Consider the following 22,584-nt stretch of genomic DNA (forward strand, 5'->3'; position numbering starts at 1 on the left):
CTAGAGATCTCAACCTCAATTTTGCATTATTTGGAAGTAATCCTTTACATGTATGGCTTTGTTATTGCTTTAGTCAGCTTAAAGGAAGTGTCTCGTCAAGACTTTCCCTGTCCACATAACTTATGGCATAAGGACATCATAGGTGTGGATCCTCTCATTGTGGACCACCCTCTGAGCCAAAATGGCAAGCTTCCGTGTAGCAGCGGCCTTCATTCTGGAGGACTTGTGTTACATGGATGGCCATTCATGTAACTGGCCACCAAGTGATACTACATTTCTGCTGCCACAGGGTAGATGCCTGGAGGGCTGTGGTTCAACCAACAAAATAATTGATTGCTGGAGGTGTCAGGATCAGGACCCAGCGGCTACATTTTGTAAGAGGTTATCTCCGATGAGACAGCAAACTAGTTGCAGTCTCTTTCGACTAGAGTATATTTTGCAAGGCCTAAAATTGGCGCTGTGACAGATGTCTAATAGGGACTTCCATCACCCATAGGCTATTATTATCACCTGTTTAATGTATGCTTCATGAGGTTTTTGCGATATACAGTCACGGCCAAAAGTTTTGAGACTGATACAAGTTTTGGTTTTCACAAAGTTTGCTGCTTCAGTGTTTTTAGCTTTTTTAGTCAGATGTTTCCGTGATGTACTAAAATACATTTTATAAGTATTTCATAAGTTTTTAAGCTTTTAGTAACAAATACATCTAGTTTAGGCAATGACTCAATAGTTACAGTATTGACCCGTTTTTTTATCTGCAACTCGCCCTGGCAAGCTGGATATCAGCCTTGGGGCCAAATTCTAACAGAGAGCAACCCATTCTTCCTAATCAGTGCTTGCAGTTTGTCACAATTTCTGTTTTTTATTTTGTCCACCTGCTTTTTGAGGATCGACCTCTGGTTATCAATGATATTGAGATCTGGGGAGTTTCCTGGCCATGGACACCAAATTTCAATGTTTCTCGCTCGTGTCATTGGGGTACACAGCAAAGACCGTGGGATATAGCTTCTGCCACTAGGAGGCGACACTAAGCACAAAAAGTTAGCCCCGCCCTCTGGCTATATCCCTCCTGCCGACAGCAGGCTAATCAGTTTTTAGCTTAGTGTCTCGTAGGAGGACGGTTGTGCCCGTTAGGGCTGCTTTAAGGGCCAGGGTTAGACGGAGAGGCAGGACGCTCCCCATCAAACCCGAACGGAGAGGAGGGCGAACAACCTCGGGTTTGTCCAGGTTGCTTCTTGCCCGGCCCGCCTCAGAAGGAAAGGTGGCACATCCGGGTCGTATATATCCGCATGTGGCCCGCCAGCGTGAGCCCCCCTATGTTTGGTGCAGAGGTCCGCATCCCCTTCCCACGGGCAGGCGATGTTACAGGGGTAGGCTGCTGGAACTGGGGAGCCGCCTTATCTTCCAGCAAGAACGCAGGAGGTAAGTATGTGCTGGCGACCCCCCTCCCCTCCCCTCTCCCTTCCCTGGCTCTCCCAGTATGTCGCTTTTGCATGCGTACCTTGTGGGCTGCAGCGAGGCGCAGGCATAGGCGCAGGCGGACAGGCTCCTTTTCGCGGGGGTTGTATCCGCTATGTATGGCTGCGGATATTCAGGGCACTGGTTTCAGGCACAAGCCGGCGGGGGGGCGTGGCCTCGTAGGCATGGCACCTCAGGCTGCGGCAGCAACAACTTCAGGATGCCCTGGTCTTCCGGCTCCCTGCATGGGCTCCCGGCAGGAGTTCCTGCGATGTAGGGGCTCAGTGGAGGGGCTGCAGTGCAGCCCCGGGCGAGGCAATGCCGGGAGCGGAGGGGGCGTGGCCACGCCGCGTGGCCACGCCCACATGACGCGTGGGGGCGTGGCTTCACGGTGATCCTCCCTGGGGGCGTGGCCACGCCCGTGTCACGCTGGGGGCGTGGCCTCGTGGCGTGGGTGCTGCAGAATGCTGCCTTCATTGACTCCATGTAGGGGGCGTGGCCTTATCGGCAATGCACGCCGCCCTGCCCCTCCCCCTTCCTCCCTTAGCACAGGTGAAGGGGGATGACATCAGAGAAGCAGCCTATTGGGGACAGCGCGCCAGGACTTAAAAACCTCCCTGCTGCTCCACTCCTTGCTGCCTTTTCTGCTCAGCTTATACGCTGCACAGCTCAAGCTTCAGGAAAAGAAAGCCCTTCAGCACCTGCAGTCTCCCAACCCAGCGGCTCCCCGGACCTCTTCGGACCTCGGCAAGGACCTGGGTAAGCTCTGCCTGGCGGCTAGCTCCCCTCTTTCGCTGTGTATCCCTCCTGCCGGCGGTTGGCATAGCAGAGGATAGCTCGCAGTTTTCTTTGCCTGGTGAAACCCCAGCACCATGTCTGACCCCAGAGCCCTGGAAGCTGGACCAGGGACAGCAAGAGTAACGCACTTTGCTTGCTCACGCTGTAACCTAAAGTTCGCATGCGGACAGGCTGAGCCCTTTTGTAGAGATTGTTCCCCTGCGAAACAGGCGGCTGGGCAGGGCATCCCCCCCGCAGTTCAGCCCCCAGCTGTGGCCGAGCCGGAATGGGCCCGCTCCTTGTCAATGGCGGTGTCTGACCTCACTCGGGCATCTGGCGCAATTTTGGAAAGGTTAGCGCAGGACGCCACGGGTTCACATGAGGAGGGTGGCCGTAGACGTAAACGGGTCAGGCCTTCGGACTCACGGCGGCCCTCCCGATCACCATCCTCCTCGTCGCTTTTGCGCTCTTCTGGCACTAGGTCACGGCGCTCGTCGGCAGAAGAGGATGTTTCGGACGAGGAATGGTCTGAATCTTCCTCAGACTCTGTTGTGGAGGAGGATCAGGTCCCAAAATTTTCTGCGATGGTGGAGAGCTTAGTGGTTGCGGTGCGTGACACTTTTCAGCTCACTGAACAGGAACCACAGGCATCTGGAATATCGTTTTCTTTCAGGCAGCCTAGACGCTCTCCAAAAACCTTTCCTCCTCATGAGGACTTTGACAAGGTCCTATCTAAGGAGTGGAAGGCACCGAATAAGCGTTTTTCCAAGATAGGTTACTTGGACGGGAAATACCCCTTCCCGCAGGATTTAGTGGAGAAGTGGTCGGTCCCACCACTAGTGGATCCACCCATTTCGCGCCTGGCTAAGCACACGGTGCTACCCACGGCACAGTCCTCCTCCCTCAGGGATCCCAAGGATCGAGGAGTCGAGGCCTTAGCAAAGACCGTTTTTGAGGCGGCAGGGTCGGCTCTTAGGCCTGTGTTTGCCTCGTCCTGGGTCAGTAAGGCTGTTACTGACTGGGCAAAGCGGTTACGAGAAGGAATCCTCGAAGGGGCAGCGTCCGAGGATCTGGTGGGCATTACACACCAGATTGAACAAGCGGGCATGTTTCTCTGTGAGGCCTCTATGGATACAGCCAGGCTGGCGGCCCGAGCCTCCGCGGCATCGGTGGCTACTCGCCGGACCCTATGGTTAAAATCGTGGGATGCGGACGCTTCCTCCAAGGGGTCGTTGATCAGTATGCCCTTTGTAGGATCTCGTCTGTTCGGCGCCAAGCTAGACGAGCTAATCTCAGAGGCTACGGGGGGAAAGAGCTCGCTTTTGCCGCAGAACCGTCCAAAGCGGTCATCTCCACAGCACAGACGTTTTCGTTCCTATCGCCGGACGAGTCCTCGTAGGGTGGAGAGGAAGGGTCCACAGGAGCGGGAACAAAGGAAGGTTCCTTCCTTTAAACCAAAGTCCTCTTGGCGGGGGCCCCAGCCCGCAAAGGGTACCAAAAGCAAGCCCTCCGCATGAGGGACTGCCCCCACCTGTTTCGGACAAGGTGGGGGGACGGCTTCTCCAATTCAGCCAGGTCTGGTCATCTCAGATCTCAGACACTTGGGTACAGGAGGTCGTGTCCAAGGGCTATGCGATAGAGTTCCTTTCACAACCGCACGATCGCTTCTTTCGGTCCAGAACCCCGGGGGACCCAGGGAAGGCAGCAGCTTTTCTCGGAGCGGTCCGCTCTCTTTATTTACAGGGGGTGGTGGTGCGAGTGCCCCCCGAACAATACTTCACGGGGTTCTACTCAAATCTTTTTGTGGTCCCCAAAAAGGACGGCTCCGTCCGTCCGGTTCTGGACCTAAAGAAGCTGAACAGGTTCGTAGCGGTCCGTCATTTCCGCATGGAGTCGGTACGAGCGGTCATCGCATCCTTGGAGGCAGGGGAATTCCTGTCTTCGATAGACATCCAGGATGCATATTTACATATCCCCATTTGTCAGGCGCACCAGCGCTTCCTCCGCTTCGCAGTACAGGAAGAGCACTTCCAATTTGCGGCATTGCCATTCGGGCTGGCGACAGCTCCCAGGGTGTTTACAAGAGTCTTAGCGGCAGTGATGGCAATCTTGCATTCCAGGGGGGTTGTTGCCATGCCGTATCTAGACGACATTCTGGTGAAAGCCCCGACCCAGCGGGACAACCTGGAGAGCCTGCAGATTGCCCTGGACACGCTTACCAGGTTCGGTTGGCTGATCAATTTCAAGAAATCGTCTCTTGTGCCAGCTCAACGCATGCAGTACCTGGGGATGTGCTTCGACACGGCACGAGGTCGAGTGATTCTCCCAGAAGCAAAATGTCAGCTGCTTCAGAGGCAGGTGCGGTCCCTTCTATCGCAGCGACCGGTGGCGATCCGCCATGCGATGAGGGTTTTGGGACTGATGGTATCGTCTTTCGAGGCGATTCCATTTTCCCAGTTCCACTCCCGCCCCCTGCAGTGGGCGATACTGTCAAGGTGGGACAGGTTAGCACGATCCCTCGAGCGGAAGATAAGGATTCCGCCAGGTGTTCAGCAGTCGCTCCAGTGGTGGTTGGACTCGCCACGTATCCAGCAGGGCAGGTCGTTCCTGCCCCTGCAGTGGCAGGTGCTGGCTACAGATGCCAGCATGACAGGCTGGGGGTGCACGCTGGGGGATCTGGTAGCACAGGGAACCTGGTCCACGCAGGAGTCCTGTCTCCAGATAAACGTCCTGGAGCTGCGAGCAATACTCCGGGCCTTGCAGCATTTCGTGCACCGGCTGGAGGGAACTCCAGTGCGAATCCAGTCAGACAATGCGACCGCGGTGGCTTACATAAACCATCAAGGCGGGACCCGCAGCAGGGGAGCCATGAAGGAAGTAGAGGGAATTCTGTCATGGGCCGAGAAACATCTTCCAGCGATATCGGCAGTCTTCATTCCCGGGGTCGAAAATTGGGCGGCCGACTTCCTCAGCAGGAAGGAGGTCGACCCAGGAGAATGGGGGCTACATCCCGAGGTATTTCAGGAAGTATGCCTAAGATGGGGTCAGCCAGACGTGGACCTGATGGCGTCTCGCTTCAATCAGAAGCTTCCAGCCTATCTGGCCAGGTCAAGGGACCCCAGAGCTCTAGCAGCAGATGCGCTAACGGCTCCATGGACGGGGTTTCATTACCCCTATGTCTTCCCACCAATTCCTCTCATTCCACGGTTGCTCAGGAGAATCAGGAAGGAAGGGCTACCTGTGATTCTCATAGCCCCAGATTGGCCGCGAAGAACGTGGTACGCGGAGCTCATGGACATGGTAGCAGACGCGCCCTGGCGATTACCCCTGCGAAAGGATCTTCTCTCTCAGGGTCCCCTCTACCACCAGAATTTAGCTACACTGCGTTTGACGGCGTGGCAGTTGAGACCGCGGTACTGAGAGCAAGGGGCTTCTCAGACCCAGTTATCCAGACTATGATTAGGGCTAGGAAGCCGTCGTCATTGAAGGTATATCACCGGGTGTGGAGAACATTCTTTCGCTGGTGCGAGCAGAAAGGGGCGCACCCGATGCATTTTTCGTTGGCCCGTCTCCTGTCGTTTCTCCAAGACGGGTTGGGCTTAGGCCTGAGCCTCAGCTCCCTTAAGGGACAGGTTTCGGCTTTGTCAGTTTTGTTTCAGCGACCTTTGGCTTCAAGGTCGGCGGTGCGCACCTTTTTTCAGGGAGTTGCTCATACAGCACCCCCTTTCCGGTCTCCGGTGCCACCTTGGGACCTTAACCTGGTTCTGGATGCCTTGCAGGCCCATCCGTTTGAACCATTAGCGGAGGTACCGTGGCGCTTGCTATCTTGGAAGGTCGCTTTCCTTGTGGCAGTTACCTCCCTTCGTAGGGTTTCGGAGATTGCGGCACTATCGGCAAAACCACCCTTTACGGTTTTTCACCAGGATAAGGTGGTGTTGCGACCGGTGCAATCTTTTCTCCCAAAGGTGGTGTCTACCTTTCACATTAATGAGGACATTGTACTGCCATCATTTTGTCCAAAGGCGGTTCACCCTAGGGAACGGGCTCTGCACACCTTAGACCTAGTCCGCGCTCTAAGGACATATTTGGACCAGACAGCGTCCTTCCGGCGCTCGGATTCCCTGTTCGTGATACCGGATGGTCCGAGACGGGGCCTCGCGGCATCAAAGGTGACTATTGCTCGCTGGATCCGTTCAGCAGTGGTGGAAGCCTACCGGGCCAAGGGTGAGGCACCGCCATTCCAGGTGACGGCACATTCCGCCAGAGCAGTGGGGGCGTCATGGGCGGTAAGTCACGGTGCCTCAGTATCACAGGTGTGTAAGGCAGCTACCTGGGCATCCCTGCACACCTTTTCTAAGTTTTATCAGTTACATACGTTTGCGTCAGCCGACGCTTCGCTGGGTCGAAAGGTTTTACAGACGGCTGTAAACTGACCGCATGCGCTTATGATTTATTTGTACCCACCCTTGGGGACGGCTGTGGGACGTCCCACGGTCTTTGCTGTGTACCCCAATGACACGAGCGAGAAAAGAGGATTTTTTACTCACCGTAAAATCTCTTTCTCGTCTCGTCATTGGGGGACACAGCACCCACCCCTCTTTCTTTATATGACACAGTGGTGGTCCTGGTCGGACTCCGGATTCTGTAAGTCGCACATGGTGCTGCGTGTTTTTCATTACAGTTACATTTTTTGTTGATGTGTCATATGACTAACTATTGTTGTCTCTCTGTTCCTGCATGGCTATTCCAACTGCTGGCATGACAAACTGATTAGCCTGCTGTCGGCAGGAGGGATATAGCCAGAGGGCGGGGCTAACTTTTTGTGCTTAGTGTCGCCTCCTAGTGGCAGAAGCTATATCCCACGGTCTTTGCTGTGTCCCCCAATGACGAGACGAGAAAGAGATTTTACGGTGAGTAAAAAATCCTCTTTTTGTTCACTGAGTCACTTAGTTATTACTCTTGTCTTGTCATTGTCAAATTGCTCCTGGATTGTTGGGAAAAGTTGCTTTTGAAGGATGTTTGGATACTATGCTTTATTCATGGCAATGTTTTTTGGCAACATTCTGTGTGAGCCCATTCCCTTGGATGAAAAGCAACCCCACACATGAATGATCTCAGGATGCTTTACTGTTGGCGGGACAAAGGACTCATGATAGCGCTCACCTTTCATCTCCGGACAATCACTCTTCCAGATGTCCCAAACATTCTGAAGGGGGCTTCATCAGAGAAAATACTGTACATGAATACATGAGACTGCATAGGACTGGGGTAAAGTCGTTTTCTCTGATGAAGCCCCCTTCAGACTGTTTGAGACATCTGGAAGAGTAAATGCCCGGAGATGAAAAGGTGAGCGCTACCATGAGTCCTTTGTCCTGCCAACAATAAAGCATCCTGAGAGCATTTATGTATGGGGTGGCTTTTCATCCAAGACAGCGGGCTCACTCTCTGTTTTGCCTGAAAACACTTCATGAATAAAGAATGGTATCTAAACATCCTTCAAGAGCAGCTTCTCCCAACCGTCCAAGAGTAATGCGGTGATGAACAATGCTTTCTCCAGCCTGATGGAGCCCCAAGTCACAAAAGTGATAAATAAGTGGCTCGGTGAACAAACACTGGAATTTTGGGTCCATGGCCTGGAATCTTTCCAGATCTCAATCCCATTTAGAACCTGTGGTCAATCCTCAAAAAGCAGGTGGATAAAGAAAAACACAGAAATTGTGATAAACTCCAAGCACTGATTAGACAAGAACAGGTTGCCATCAGGCGATTTATCGCTGCGGATCTCCAAATAAAAACTCGCCTGTGGACAGGCAGCCTTAGGTTACTGAATGTATATATGTCATGAAAAGCTTTTTTATAGATTCTCATTTGGCCTTCATCTGACTAATGCGCCCCTATGGACACGTTTGGTGCATATATTCCGAGTTTTTCCAGCATACACACTAAAGATATGGCAAAAATCTTGTGGGAATTGGCCAGAAGAGCATTACTCCAGTAACCAAAATAATGGGGATTGGTACTTAAAGCCCTACACTAACCATAAGAAAGAGCGCAGAACAAGGAGTTTGTTAGACTATATGAGACTTGAAAGCTGCATCTATTATGGTTAATTTTCTGTTTCTAGCTATTACCTGTGGAAACTGAGAAAAAGCCTCAAGCAAAACACTTACAGACCAGAGCAGACTATCTACTGAAGATCCTTAAGAAAGAAGTGGAAAAAAAAGAAAGCGGTCCAACAGAGGAGGTAGGAGAGCTTATGCAGTCGATTTCTTTAGTCTGCTTTGCTGTTTATTTTGTTAGACGTTTGGGCATATTTATTTGTCTGTTCATAGGCAAAAAAGAAAAGAAGGCCACGTACAAAGAGAGATAGAGCAGGCAAAGTGAAGGATGAGCATGGCAATGAGATCTCCTCACCTAGGCTTTCTGACAACCCATCAGAAGATGCAGAAACCAAGGTGTGTGCGCTTATTTGTCAACAACACATAGAGGCCCAACTTGACACAACCACATATTCTTTCCCCAAAATAGGGTAGCAGTATAATGGACCACAAAAGTAAAGAGAAAGATCCTATTTACACATACCTTATATGATCAAATGATGTGGACACCAAGGCTTGCATGCTTTTGTGAATGCTACATTTCTAATTTGGAGTCCCTCCCTCCAAACTGATATAACAGCCTCTTCTATGCTAGAATGAGTACTTCTAGCTGTTGCAGATTGCCTGCAGGGAGTGATGCCCATTCTACCACTGGAGTGAGGTTTAATGATGAGGTTTGGCTTTTAGATATCCCAGCTAATATCATAAGTGTCCAGTGGGGTTGAATTCCTTGCTTTTTGCAGCACGTTGGAGTTCTGCCACCCAAAAACTTATAAAACTATTTCCCTAAACTATTCCCATAATGTTGGAAGCACGCACATATCCAGAATCACTGTCATTTATGCTGCAGCTATAGGACTTTCTTTTATCAGAACCAGTCCAAACCAAGAGCATCGATGCCAGACCATTACTGCTCCTCCAACGACCTCTATTGTTGGCAGGAACAGGACTCCTTCTTACTTACAGTCAAGGACAGTGCTATCTTCATGCATCAACGTCTTCAGGCTTTTTTTTAAGCTTGTCTGCTGAGCTGTTTTAATTAGATAACGTTAAGGCAGATCAGAATTACTAGACAGGTGCCATTATATGATAGTGCCACCTTTAACGTCACTAAGTATATCAGTATGACCCATAACGGTATGGCAGTGTTTGCTTGATTATATGCACCTAATAGTTACATAATGCGATACAAAAAATCCCAGTTGATTCGATGGAAGGAAAACTCACCCGTGAATAGTAGGAATTAATTATTTTCCACAATAGACTGACCCAATAGTGATACATTCAGGGTATGAATAGCATGGCTATTTTTTGCCCCAAGATGTAGAACCTTACATTTCTCACTGTACGGCTTCATCTGCCATATTGCTGTCCGGTTTATCCAGGTCCCCCTGTAGGGGTAACCAATTCTGTACAGGTTCACCTTCCAGTGAGGATGGAATGGCCAAACCTACTAGTTAGAGAATAGCTATCTTGTGTTTCTAGAGCATCTGTAGAGCTTCCTGCTACAATAAAGTATATAGCTCTTTTATATGTCCACAACATGTGGTCGGTAAGCTATTTCAGCGTTATCAGAGTAATGAAACAGACATTCATTTTTCAGGAGGATGGATCTCTGAAGAGTCCAAACAAGAAGAAGCAGAAGAAAAAAGACAACAAAGAAAATAAGGACAAACAGAACCAAAAAAAGGATGGCGCCAAAGAGAAGAGGAAGCCAAAGGAAAAGGTATATATTATGGCAAATTATACAGGCACCATTTCCATCCCCAACAAGGCATCTCACAGATCAGGCTATGACGGCATCTCTCCCTATTAAACTATATTATGGAAGTTACGGAAAGAGACGAAAAAGATGAGCAAGCAGCAAACTCAAAGCAGAAATCTGGAAAATAGTAGACAACAATAACAGGTGTCTTAAATAGTAACTTTGATTTAAATTAAACTGGAAAACCCCTTTGAACTTGTATGTGTTTAAAAGACTAATTTTTGCGACCTGTAATCAAAGGTGGAGCGAGTGTAATAGGATCATGTTTACTATGCTGCCTATCTTTAAAAAGGTCCACTGCAGACGGCCGGGTCGGATCCGCTGTGAGAATTCTCGCAGCCGAATCCGACCTGCGCCCCTGCAGTGACCAGTACGGGTCTCACCTTCTCCCGCGGCTCCCGCTATGTGATCCTCCGGCTGCTGCCCAGCCGGTGCATGCACAGAGCGGAGCCGACACGGCGGGAGTGACATTTCTGTGTGGGCCTCTGCGAGACCCGCACAGAAATAGAACATGCCACGATTTGTTTTCCGCGTGTGTTTTCACGCGGACAAATCGCGGCCATCTGCATAGGATTGCGTTTTGTAATGCAATCCTATGCAGGCGGGCACGAGCGGAAATCCTGCGGGAAATCCCGCCCGTGTGCAGGGGGCTAAAGTCAGTTATATTTGGTTTTATCTTATAAAATTTACTTCTGATGGTTGTTTACTAATAATCATTTGTGTTTACAATGCAGCTGAAGCGGGGTGAAACCAAGGCTGGTTCTAGGAGTAGAAAGAACCAAGGGCCTGTCCACATTACAGCTGGAAATGACCCTGTCCCCATCGGGGAGGAGGAGGAAGATGATCTTGACCAGGAAACCTTCAGCATCGTAAGTAGTTTTTATTGCAGGACTTATATAGAGTATGTCTGTTGTGAATACTTGTCTGGACACAAAGTGCAGTAAGCAGCGCTCGCTTCACAGTGCAGGAGGCTAAATGTGCTTTCTCCATACATTTTTGGAGGCATGGTTGTGTCACTTGTGTGTGACGTCAGCACATGTTCATACACCGTGTCTGCACTCTCAGCACAGAGGGGGAGCGCTGCTGACGTTCTTCAGTTTTCTTGATAAGTTTATGTTTGTTTCCATTCTTAATGAAATGTGTATGGAGAAGCGGGGCGGTCTTCCAGGTGACGTGATGTTTGCTTCCTTGGAGTTTTTCTGAGAACTGTAACAGTACAGTTGGCTAGTTTCTTTGTTATATTGCATCAAGATGTTTAGATTTAAGTTGGATTAAATTATTCCTTATTTTTAGTGCAAAGAGAGAATGAGGCCTGTGAAGAAAGCTCTGAAACAACTGGATAAACCCGACAAGGGCCTGACTGTCCAAGAACAGCTAGAACACACAAGAACTTGCTTATTGAAAATCGGAGATCGCATCTCTGAGTGCCTTAAATCATACTCTGATCAGGAGCAAATTAAGTTATGGAGGAGGTAAGTATCCCTTCTATCGCTTATCTTTTGAAAAAATGTATCCGTTTTTCTTTTTACTTCTGTTATGAACTGAAACCAAGAGGTATAGTGGGGGATCCCAGCATAGATTTATCATATATTATATCGTTAGAAAATAGTAAAAATACTGTAGATCTATTATATGCCTGCTATGCTTGGTTTTACCTGCATCGCCAGACCATGCCTGCTATTATATAGAGCCTTTAAAAGTTCAGTAATGCCTGGAGGACTAAAGGCCCTTTTACACACAACAATGATCGCTCAAAATTTGCTCAGAAACCATCTTTTGAGCAATAATCGTTTTGTGTGAATGTGTGTTCATCGTGTACTTTTAATCCATCACTGAGCTCAGCTTAAAATCCACTGTCCCTGAAGCTGTCAGTTTCTGACAAATTTTGAGTGATCGTCTGTGTGTGCAAATGGGGCTTTACTTGGACTTAGACCCCATTTACACTGACAGATGATCACTCAAAAGTTGCTCAAACGACAGTTTGAGTGACCGTTTCGAGCAATCATGTTTGCATACTTTATAGTAGCTAATTACTATACAGCTATACAGGCACAGCGGGACACCGCCGTTATCTCTCGCTGAACACTACAGCTGTTCTGCATGAACAGCAGAACACAAGCACAGAGAATCTTATCAGTGCAGTCGGCTGATAACAGCTGAGCGCTCAGTTCTAGCATGTTAGAATTCAGCGATCAACAACTCGTGCACAAAAACTGCAAGATGTCCCTGCATTTAGACAGAACGAGAATCGCTCAAAAGATTCTTTTGAGCGAATTTTGAGCGATTCTCGTTGTGTCTAAATCAGCCTTTACTTGATTGGGTGAACTCTTTGTATTGTCAGTTGTTCCTGCTGGAACAATATCATGCAAGAGGATAAAGTAGAGATCCATTAATTACAGAATTCGGCCCTCAAGTGTTCAATAAAATTCTTGGGATTTGGAGATTGCTGGAAATGTAATCCAAGCCTTAGCTGTCTGCTTTCTTTTAACACCTGCCATGGCACAGGAATAGAGGATTTTGGACACAAAGTCTCTTTCGATATAGTAACCTCTTCTAAGATGTACACTAGTGGCCATACGTTTTGTACATAGAGCTAGGAGACCTTATTTTGCTTGATATGTCTGCTGCGATCTTACTGACAAATTGAGACCAAAGCAAGAGATCACAATGATTTACAAGAGGTTCTGGGTTTTTAAGTGACCTAATATTGAGTAACCTAACTTAAGAATGTATTTCCATTTCAGATTTCCTTAAGTAACCTATAAGCATATGTTTATTGATTCATAATTCTTTCTTATTTCTGATTATAGAAATCTTTGGATTTTTGTCTCAAAATTCACTGAATTTGGCGCCAGGAAGTTGCACAAGTTATACAAGATGGCTCACAAAAAGAGGTCTCAGGAAGAGGAGGTAACTTTAAAATGGATCATATATATTAAATTGTGATTTTTGAAAGTCATCTACACACTGATCATTGCAGCAGCGAGGACTATTTTGTGCAGCTTTATGATTAAAATCTCTTTAGTGTGTCTTCTGTACTGTTTTTCTAGCTAATAGACTTTTTTGTTTTTCTGATAAATGCATTCCTGACAGTAAGGTGCCCATACACATAGCTTTACTTGTCAGTCATTAGGCTAGAGGAGACAATCATTGAAGCCACCCTCTGGTCCTGGGACAAAGCCTGGCCCATGACTGGAGGGGTATATTATTTGCCCATTATCCTGGGCCCCATTTTCATCTGTCCAAGATGGCTGACATATTTTTATAATTGCCAAATGCACACTGGGCACTGCTTTCTGATTGGCCAGCATTGATCAAATGGACAGTCATAGAGCAGATACAGTGCACTAGTAGTGTAGGACAAACCAATGCACTGTGGGGCTTGGACTTCGGACCCTTTGGTTCACAAGTATATTGGTATAGACCAGACATCGGCACAGAAGGCCACCAGCAGGTAATATTATTGTCCCCTCAGGTCCCAGAACAAAATGTTGTTTCAGGACCACAGCGTCACTCTACTGATTATTGCAATGCCTATGTACGGACTCATAATAAAAACTTTTCTTGAAGATCATATATACATATACAGATGGGGGTGTAATTTCTGATTAGAGCAGTTTTCCACTGTTACTGCTCTTTTGTGTACTCTATGGGGAAGGCAGCCATTCATCTGTGTAACAATAGTCAGAAGCAACTTGTTTACTTAACTTGTACTGCCACTTCTGCTGATTAGGGCCATTCAGTGTACATTGTATTAGAGCTGTTTATATGCATAAAGCTGGACATACAAATGTAAATTGCCCCTAGCACTTCCATATTTAGCACTGTAGGATAGGTGATGACCAACATATTTAGCTTATAGCCTGTTTGGTGGCGTAGTGGAAAGTGTTTGGCACAGAGTGCACAAGGTCCAGAGTTCAATCCCCACGTTAGGCCTGAGACCTCCTTGTGGTAGACTTAGCTTTGTTGCATTAATACACAGTTTAATGTGACTTCAGTCTGCCACATAAATGAAATGGTTCCTGCCGACAGGACCTGTATAGACATCGGGCTTCCTGTGCGATGGCTCCATACATAGATGATTTTGTTATCTTTTCTTGTCTTTCCACAAATTATTCATGTTTAATTTGGTATATGAAATCTAGTATAAAGCAGGAGATTAAAATGTTAGGCCTGAAATGTTACGATGTGTTTACATAGGGAAGATCTCTATAAACGTTGGCTGGATATGCATATTATATCTAAAGGCTGGTTTAGAGACAACGATTATCGCTCAACAAATCTTCTGAGCGACTTTTGTGTGATAATTGTTGTGTTCTTTAGCGCAAAGTGATCGCTTAAATGTTGAGCTTGCGCTCCAGGCGGAGGATGCAGAAGACAAGCCAGGTGTCCCCGCTTGTCTTCTGCATCCAGCTGTTCTCTGCTCGGAGCGCCTGGCTGTTATACAGCTGAACTCTCCAAGCAGGGTATAGAAAACACAGCTGGACCGCTCTGTTCTTCATATCCCGCCTGTGTTCAGGGAGCGGGATACAGCTGAAACAATAGTATCAGCTGCATCCCGCTGTAAATCCCTGATAAGGCTCATCGTTGTCTTTTCATTTTCTGGCACATGGGCAGTCAAAGATGCACCTCTTAATAAATTTGGCATACCATACCCCAACACGCTTCAAATTAAAGGGGTTGTCCCGCGGCAGCAAGTGGGTCTATACACTTCTGTATGGCCATATTAATGCACTTTGTAATGTACATTGTGCATTAATTATGAGCCATACAGAAGTTATAAAAAGTTTTTCACTTACCTGCTCCGTTGCTGGCGTCATCGTCTCCATGGTTGCCGTCTAATTTTCGCCGTCTAATTGCCAAATTAGACGCGCTTGCGCAGTCCGGGTCTTCTTATCTTCTCAATGGGGCTCCGTGTAGCTCCGCCCCGTCACGTGCCGATTCCAGCCAATCAGGAGGCTGGAATCGGCAATGGACCACACAGAAGCCCTGCGGTCCACGGAGGGAGAAGATGCCGGCGGCCATCTTCACCGGGTAAGTAAGAAGTCACCGGAGCGCGGGGATTCAGGTAAGCGCTGTGATCTTTTTTAACCCCTGCATCGGGGTTGTCTCGCGCCGAACGCGGGGGGGGGAGGGGGGGTTGAAAAAAAAAAAAAACGTTTCGGCGCGGGACAACCCCCAAAACCAGCGTTTTACTGGTGTTTGTAAATACCGGGTCTGCTGGCAGAGACCACATATGGCAGCGAGTGTACTGCGCTTGCCCACATATCTCACATGGTCATGCGCAATGGGACTGTCTTTTTAAAAAAAAAAATAAAAATCCCCGCTCTTTTTTTATAGCAGGTTGGCGTAAGAATCGGCGCCCATACTCAACGTATTGCATATGAACAGTGTTTGCATACGCTGCCTATATAAAAGTATAGGGCTCACGCTGCGTGGTATGCAGAGAAATAGAGAGTGCTGCAATCTATTTCTTGTGCGTATCCAAGTGCATTGTCTACACAGATCAATGAAAGTTTGAAAGTTCATTTTCTGCATTCACCATGTACCAACGCGACTGTGCATCACCTGCATAATACGCGGTGAAAAACCGCCCGTGGACATGAGCCCTAAAACTGACATATAAAACCTGTCATCTCTCTTTTACCAGCAGATGGCTGGTCTTGGACCAAAGTCTAGTGTTAGTTACAAGTTAGTGGATAATTTGCTGATCAATGCGGTCTCACCACTGAGACCTCCGCCAAAATAAAAAAATGGGTGTCCCAGACAAGGGTGTCCCGTGTTCCCCCGTCACCCTCACTGCGGGGTTACTGCAACCTCGGTAGTGAGGAGACAATTGCATGAAGTGCTGGTCCCACAAGCACAATAGCACTCGATTCATTTTCAATAGGACTGCCGAGATACCCAAGCGATAAGTGCTCCGTGTTTCTGTCAGTCCCATTTAAATGAATGGAATGCTGACCACACTTTCTCACCCCGCGCTCCATTCACAGTGACGTCACTGGGGGTAAGAAGTGACCCTTGCAGGGTCAGGCAGAGCGGGACATCGGAGTCCCAGTCTCAAGATTGGCAGGGGTCTCAGTGGTGAGACCTCCACCAATCAGCGAACAGAACCATATTACTATCCTATAATAGGTGCTGCACATACATAAAAATTATCTCACTGTTTTAAGACAAGTATACTATTCTCTATTTAACGTAATTTCGCCTGTATTTAGTTGTATTTTCACACAACCTTCTTTCCAAGGAACAAAAGAAAAAAGACGCACTACCAAGCAAGAAACTTTTTCGACCAGAACCATCCGGGTCCAGCCGCGACTCAGTTACGTCACAGCAACATGGGTTTCATATGCAACAAAAGCCTCACGCTATTCTACCACCACCCCAGCAGATGCATGGGCACCAAAGAGAAAACTATATCAGTCCTAACAAAAGGCCATTCAATAATGCAGGTGAGTGATAACTATAAGACGCCTGCACAAGCTCTGCTCACCATTGCCCAGACTTCTAATTCTTCTTTGACCTCTTTTTGGATTCTGTTTCTAAATTACACATAGTAATTATTTTTCCGTGATTCAAAGTAATTTTCAATCATTATTTGTTCAGATCGAGGTGAGTGGAGAGATCGGAAATTTAACTATGGGGGCAACAACAACCAGCAATGGAGTGGAGACCGTCACCACCAGTACGACCAGCACAGATACAAAGATCATCACTATTCAGACCGACGTCCTCATGGTGATCCTAGGAGGAATTCTGCAAACTATCGGCCAAACCCTGCATCTCGTAAGAGGCCCTACGACCAGTATAACAATGAACGGGATCACAGAGGCGGACATCGGGAATATTATGACAGGTATTGGCCACTCACATAGTACAGTATTTTATTAGCCATGGTTTGTTTTTCACCATTTTTTAACACTAAAAGCACAGTCTATAAGTACAAGAATGATTATTTGTTGAGGAGGTTTATACTAATTGGCTTTATGTTTCCACAGACACCACCATGACAATAAGCGGAGACGAGCAGATGAATTTCGGCCCCAGGGTTACCATCAGCAGGACTTTAGGCGAATGGGGTCTGACCACAGGCCACCTATGGGATACCATGGTCAAGGACCTTCTGACCACTACCGGTCATTTCACCCCGAAAAATCTGGGGATTATAAAGGTTCTTCCCAGCAGTCATCATCTCTTTCAGACCCTCGTTCTCCTCCAGCTCAAAGATCCCCTCATGATCCCAAATCTCCATTGGACAGATCATTAGAACAGAAGAGTACAGACTACAATTGGAATTCCCGGAAAACATAGGGGAGACGTGTTTTGATTTCCTAATAAAAAAAAAGCCCACAATGGCCACTTACTTAAAGTGGACCTTGCTGCTATAGACTGTGTTTTAGTTGGGAGATAGGAGCCCTGCATATACTAATATGAGGCATATATGGCTCACGTTTCTGGAGAGTTCAACCTGTGCCAAGCGTATGAAATGAACAGATACATTTCTTTTCACTCATGAGCTTATTAAGTTCTACGTCATTTCAATTATGTTTCCCTTTCGAGTGTTTTGGGACTCCGACAGTATAAAATATGTCTTGGAAGATCGGGCAAGCCAAGTCAACAGAATGTGATTCCTGTTGATGGGTAGTTCAGGGCCATGAAGACTTGTCCATGAATGAAGTCTGATGCATATATGACTATAACAAGTGTTTAACTTATCTGTCAAATATACTTGTGCACAAAGTGCTCCTATTGTATTTTCTAACAGTCTCAGATGAAGAAAAGCCAAGAGTGGCTGTGGATATTTATACACAAAAGATTTCTTTTTGTAGTATTGGTTCAAAAAGGAAAAAAAGTAAATGTTGGGGACCTGGCAGCAGAGATTCATCAGTCAACTAACACATTTTACTTTTCCCCCAAGATTTTGAAGATCTTGGAACATTTCTTAAGACTTTCTTGCAAAGTGCAAAGATGAATATATTAGATCCCTTATCAATCAATTGCATCGGGAGGGGCCGATTATAAAGAAACTGATATTACAGTTAAATGATCCATTGTTTATTGTGAAGCCGGTAGGGCTTCTTGGACAACTCAGCCCTCCACCTCCACCCACGTACATAACATTCTCCTATATTCTTACCACTTCAGTATTTTCTATACTGCACACTAGGGTTGCCATACTCCTTTATACTCACAGTAGATTTCATTGTATTACCCTGTGTATAGCACTTGCTATAAATGCACGTAGAAATAATGCTGCCGTTACTGTGTATAATAAAATATGGCCATATAGGTTTACTGAAATTCCTACAGAATTACAGATATGTATCTTATCAGTATGGCTCCTTTTTATGGGTGATTACAACCGAAAAAGATGTAGCCAACCCTTCTGCTTGAACCGATGGGAAAACTTTCAAAAGATATAATTGATGTACTCAAACTCCCCAAAGTTCAGTTTTTGCCAAAAAGGTAAAATATATTCTTAATGAACTTACAGTATTAGGCCAATGGTGTTAATCTACATATATATATGCATATGTATGCTACTCTATACATGTGTGCTTTCCCAAGGCTTCCTACAAATATTTCTGGGGTAGGGCCATTCTGCCGTCACCGGTACATCATTTATGTCTAAGGACCCAATTACTGAGCCCCAACATTTATTCACCTCACCACCAGGCCATGTAAATGGGGCAAAAATAAGCCAATGAAAGAGTAAGTAAAAATGTTCACTGGTTGACTGTACATCTCCCCATGTGAACGGGCTGATGTATAGCTGGCCGATGTCATGGCACGTAATTGAATTTTATCTCCTTAATACAATCCAATTTTTTTTTTCAAATGCTAGAACAGATTTCAACAAGGGGAGGTGGAAATAATTTTTCTGTTCAGGTTTTGGGCAAGAATTGGTACAGTATGAAATATAAGAGGTAAAATACCATTTTGTATTTTTTTTTTTTTTAACTCTAAGCGGTTCAAAATTCTATGCGTTCAAAATTTAATTTCTCAAATCTCCATAGCGGTCAGAGCTCTAGTTTTCTCACATACAGCTTCAATACCATACAAAGATTTAAATAGTAAATGCCTGGTTACCTATGTTTGCCACTATATACTGTGTATACTGTGTTATTAATGGGTTCAATGCAGAAAGTGTATGCAATCAGCGCTCTCTAGTGGTGGCTGCAGGTACCCAGCAGGTTATCTTTTAAATCTACATGCATGGGATTTGGAGCTTTGACTCACCAAAATGAGAGTTCTATAAATGTATATGAGAAATAACAGTTTCCTAGTTATGTAATCCTGATCCATGCAATCAGTAAAGGAAAACGCTATCATTAGTTATATATATACTGAGCTAGTGTGCCTGAATGGGCCTGTAGGCGTTAATAGAAGCACATCTTCTCTTTAAAAATGATTTGGAGGGCTAACTCCAGACTTTAATTTTCCTCGTATTCACCTTTGCACTACTTGTATCCACTGACTGTGAAAATTTGTATTTAAACCAAAATATGTTTTCACAAATTGCCCCCATATAGTCCTAGCAAAATGGATTTTCCCACGTATGGATTACAGTAGGATATCTCATGTAGCACAGCGTCAGATTGATGTGATCGTCTGTCCGAGGAACTGTACAGCACACTTTTACAGTCTCATCCAGGGGAAAAGTTGGCAACCTTGAAATTCTAGATTATTGATGCTTTATAGATGCATTAGTCAGACTTCTGCACATATATCGAAATTTATGGGAGATACAAAAAAAAAATGGAGTGGGCAAGTCTCAAAAAGTAGACAGTTATTTGGGCCATATTCGAAGCCTTTTAATAAAGGGGTTTTTAGGACACTTGTCTGTAGGCCCTCCGAGTGTGATGGCAACTCAGCCGTATTCCCTCGAACAAGAATGGCTCTGTTTCTTGGAACACAAAAGACATTTTTTCTTCTAACCTCCTATAACCTCAAAGTCTGTCGCACCTTGAACCGGTTTCATTAATTAGACCCTCAACATATTAGTAGGCCGGTACGTTCCAAAATTGGAAAGTGTGTCAACCTCGAATACTTTGCACTAGTGTTATTGAATTAAAATCAGAAATAAATGATTACTCCTCACCCAATAGTATTTGCAACTGCTCAATTCGAAAAACAAAAAGATTGTATTAGTAAGGTATTCCTACCCGGTCTGGCATTGATAAAGAAATGGTTACAGTAACTGTACAAGTGCCTTAGTACAATGGTGTTTGTCCTAACGTTCTGCAATAGCTAAGCCATGATTAATTGTAATTGATATGGCAAGTTGTAATGTCCAGCCCTCATTTTCTTCTACGGTTTTGTGTTCTTGTGCTGTAATCTGTATAACGATAAAGACTCTTTTCTCGCTTCCTCACATCAGGTATTTTAGGTAATCTACATCTTGAGGGTACTTCGTATTGTCCCGTGATCACTGCATGTTTGCTTTGTTGTACAGAAAGGGACGCAGCGGCCCAGTTTTGATCCGGTATATTCTGAGAACGGTCCCATTGTACCAGTTTCCGGCAGTACTTCCAATACGGACTTAGTGGTCTTAGAAAAATTGCTAGTGTGGAAACTCTGCAAACAAGAAGCGCCACCATTGTTCGTAGCGCCCACATTCTAGCGGAATGCAGTCATCTGACCGGATGCTGTGGATATCGCTGGGACTTCATGTCTGCAGTTTTTGTTAAATATGGACTTCCAAATGTTTTTGCTTTATGGTTTATTTTTTTTAATAAATTTCAAAACTTGGTGATTGTTGCAAAAATGAAGGCTTGTGGGACTGAGATGTAAAAAGAGAAGACAAAAGGGTTCTCCACAGCCACTCTACCATGTTATAGAAATGTATGCAGGAGAGTCTACAAGGCCACCATCAGTCTGTCCTTTACGACAAGACGGTTTGAAGTCTGTCATGACACCATTCACAAGCTCGGACATAAGATACAAAGTCCAATTAGTCCATTAGCCAGTATAACGCTTAGTACAAATGCACATAGAATTTCACTAAACTCTATATCTGACGAGCGTCTCGTAAATCACCACTTTCAAGAGAGTCTGCTTATCGGGTCAGTGAAGGTTGGACCCCCAGAGATGATTGCACAGGGGTTCCAAAGGTCCCTGAATGAAAGTGCATTAGCTCGGCTATCCCATTGAAACAAATGGAGTAGTAGTGCACATGCTCATTTGCGAGTCTATTCTTTCGGAGACCTTCAGGACTGTTGGGGTCTCAGTGGTCCAGCGACCAATGATAAGCTAATTATCCTCTATTCTATGGATAGGGAATAACATCTTTTCATGGGACAACCCCATTACCGTTCAACAAATGTCCTCACCGCCACCTTAGCAAGCAGATGTTTTCTAGAAACGGTATTGGATAGAACAGATCCCATTGTTCATTCCTGCTTTTAGGGGATGAAGAAACCTGGCTGGACTTTGCGACCTGCTCTTCTACTGAACCAAACTTGGATTGCTACAGTCCCCAATAGTAATAAAAGTCCAGTTTAGTAGAACCGCGAGGTGTTGCTGTCATAATACAGGCTCTAAAATACGGCCATATTACAGCCATGTTAAAAACACTAAGGTCCTGGAGGGATTAGATCATTTTGTTAGATAATGAAGTTATAGGCTGCTTTCACACCTGCGTTACAACTCCGCTCAGGGTTTCCATCGCTGCTCCGCTTTTGGAGGAGCGAAAATGAAATAAAACAGATGGGGTTTTTTTTCCCTATTAATTTCAATGGGGTTTCACAGAAATGGAAATGGAAGCAGGCTGAAGCCTTTCTATATGTTTGAAACCCCAACTGAAATCAATGGGGGGAAAAAACATCAATTTTCTTCCGTTTTATTACAATTTCTCTCCTCCAAAAATGGATCAGAGAGACAGAAACCTGAACTGAGCCCTTAAGCCAGTGTGAAAGCAGCCTAACTTGAGCGATGGCCCATACAGAAGACAGTATATCTCCTGCTACTGTATAAGGTTTCCTTCCCTCTAATCTCTTCCTGTATCATTTTTATAAGCAACCCTCTCAAAAACCCATCAGTTTACCCATTGCAAAATGACCCACCCTCTTTCTACAGATTCGACTAGTAAGGTATGTTATTAATAATTTATATTTGTGAAAAGGCCATTTTCTTTGTGTTTCCTGTGTAAATAGATTGTTTATATAGTATGTATTAAATTTTCCTACATTGTAAACTGCTGTACTTTTCATTCTTGTATATTAAAATGTGATTGAAGTTTTTTCACATGTTTGTATTTTACTTGTTTCGTGGCTATTATTTTTTGAGCTTTTTGATGCAGCAAAACAATTGTTGATATCCTGAAATGCGGTAAAGAAATTGTTCCAAAGGGCTAGAACAGGAAAACACGTATAACTTGTCACAATTCTGCCTCCTGACATTTAATATGGAAGTGGCAGTGAGGAGGCGGGTAAGTGAGCCTTTGCCTCCATTTACTTTGGAACAGAGCTTTTCTTGTTTCTAAGG

At 45.8% G+C, this 22,584-nt stretch overlaps 1 protein-coding gene and 1 non-coding gene across 4 annotated transcripts in view; both read left to right on the forward strand.

Annotated features, from left to right (window-relative positions):
• The window catches only part of CHD2 (chromodomain helicase DNA binding protein 2), an 81,041-nt gene extending 58,697 nt beyond the window's left edge, over positions 1 to 22,344 (forward strand). For 2 of the 3 annotated variants that reach the window (XM_066592828.1, XM_066592829.1), the window contains exons 30-38: positions 8,360 to 8,479; positions 8,568 to 8,690; positions 9,937 to 10,059; positions 10,833 to 10,967; positions 11,392 to 11,570; positions 12,909 to 13,008; positions 16,346 to 16,550; positions 16,705 to 16,954; positions 17,097 to 22,344. In XM_066592828.1, the coding sequence (XP_066448925.1) occupies positions 8,360 to 8,479; positions 8,568 to 8,690; positions 9,937 to 10,059; positions 10,833 to 10,967; positions 11,392 to 11,570; positions 12,909 to 13,008; positions 16,346 to 16,550; positions 16,705 to 16,954; positions 17,097 to 17,409 (1,548 nt within the window). In that variant the 3' untranslated portion in view covers positions 17,410 to 22,344. The remainder of the gene's footprint in view (positions 1 to 8,359; positions 8,480 to 8,567; positions 8,691 to 9,936; positions 10,060 to 10,832; positions 10,968 to 11,391; positions 11,571 to 12,908; positions 13,009 to 16,345; positions 16,551 to 16,704; positions 16,955 to 17,096) is intronic. The other variant, XM_066592830.1, reaches the window with a different exon arrangement.
• On the forward strand, positions 14,047 to 14,175 carry LOC136613718 (small Cajal body-specific RNA 14). The gene has a single exon (XR_010790940.1). It is a non-coding gene; the product is annotated as a small Cajal body-specific RNA 14 (non-coding RNA).
• Positions 22,345 to 22,584: the final 240 nt, after the last annotated feature.

Source organism: Eleutherodactylus coqui, chromosome 2 (assembly GCF_035609145.1).
Source record: "Eleutherodactylus coqui strain aEleCoq1 chromosome 2, aEleCoq1.hap1, whole genome shotgun sequence".
NCBI classification, from domain to species: domain Eukaryota; kingdom Metazoa; phylum Chordata; class Amphibia; order Anura; family Eleutherodactylidae; genus Eleutherodactylus; species Eleutherodactylus coqui.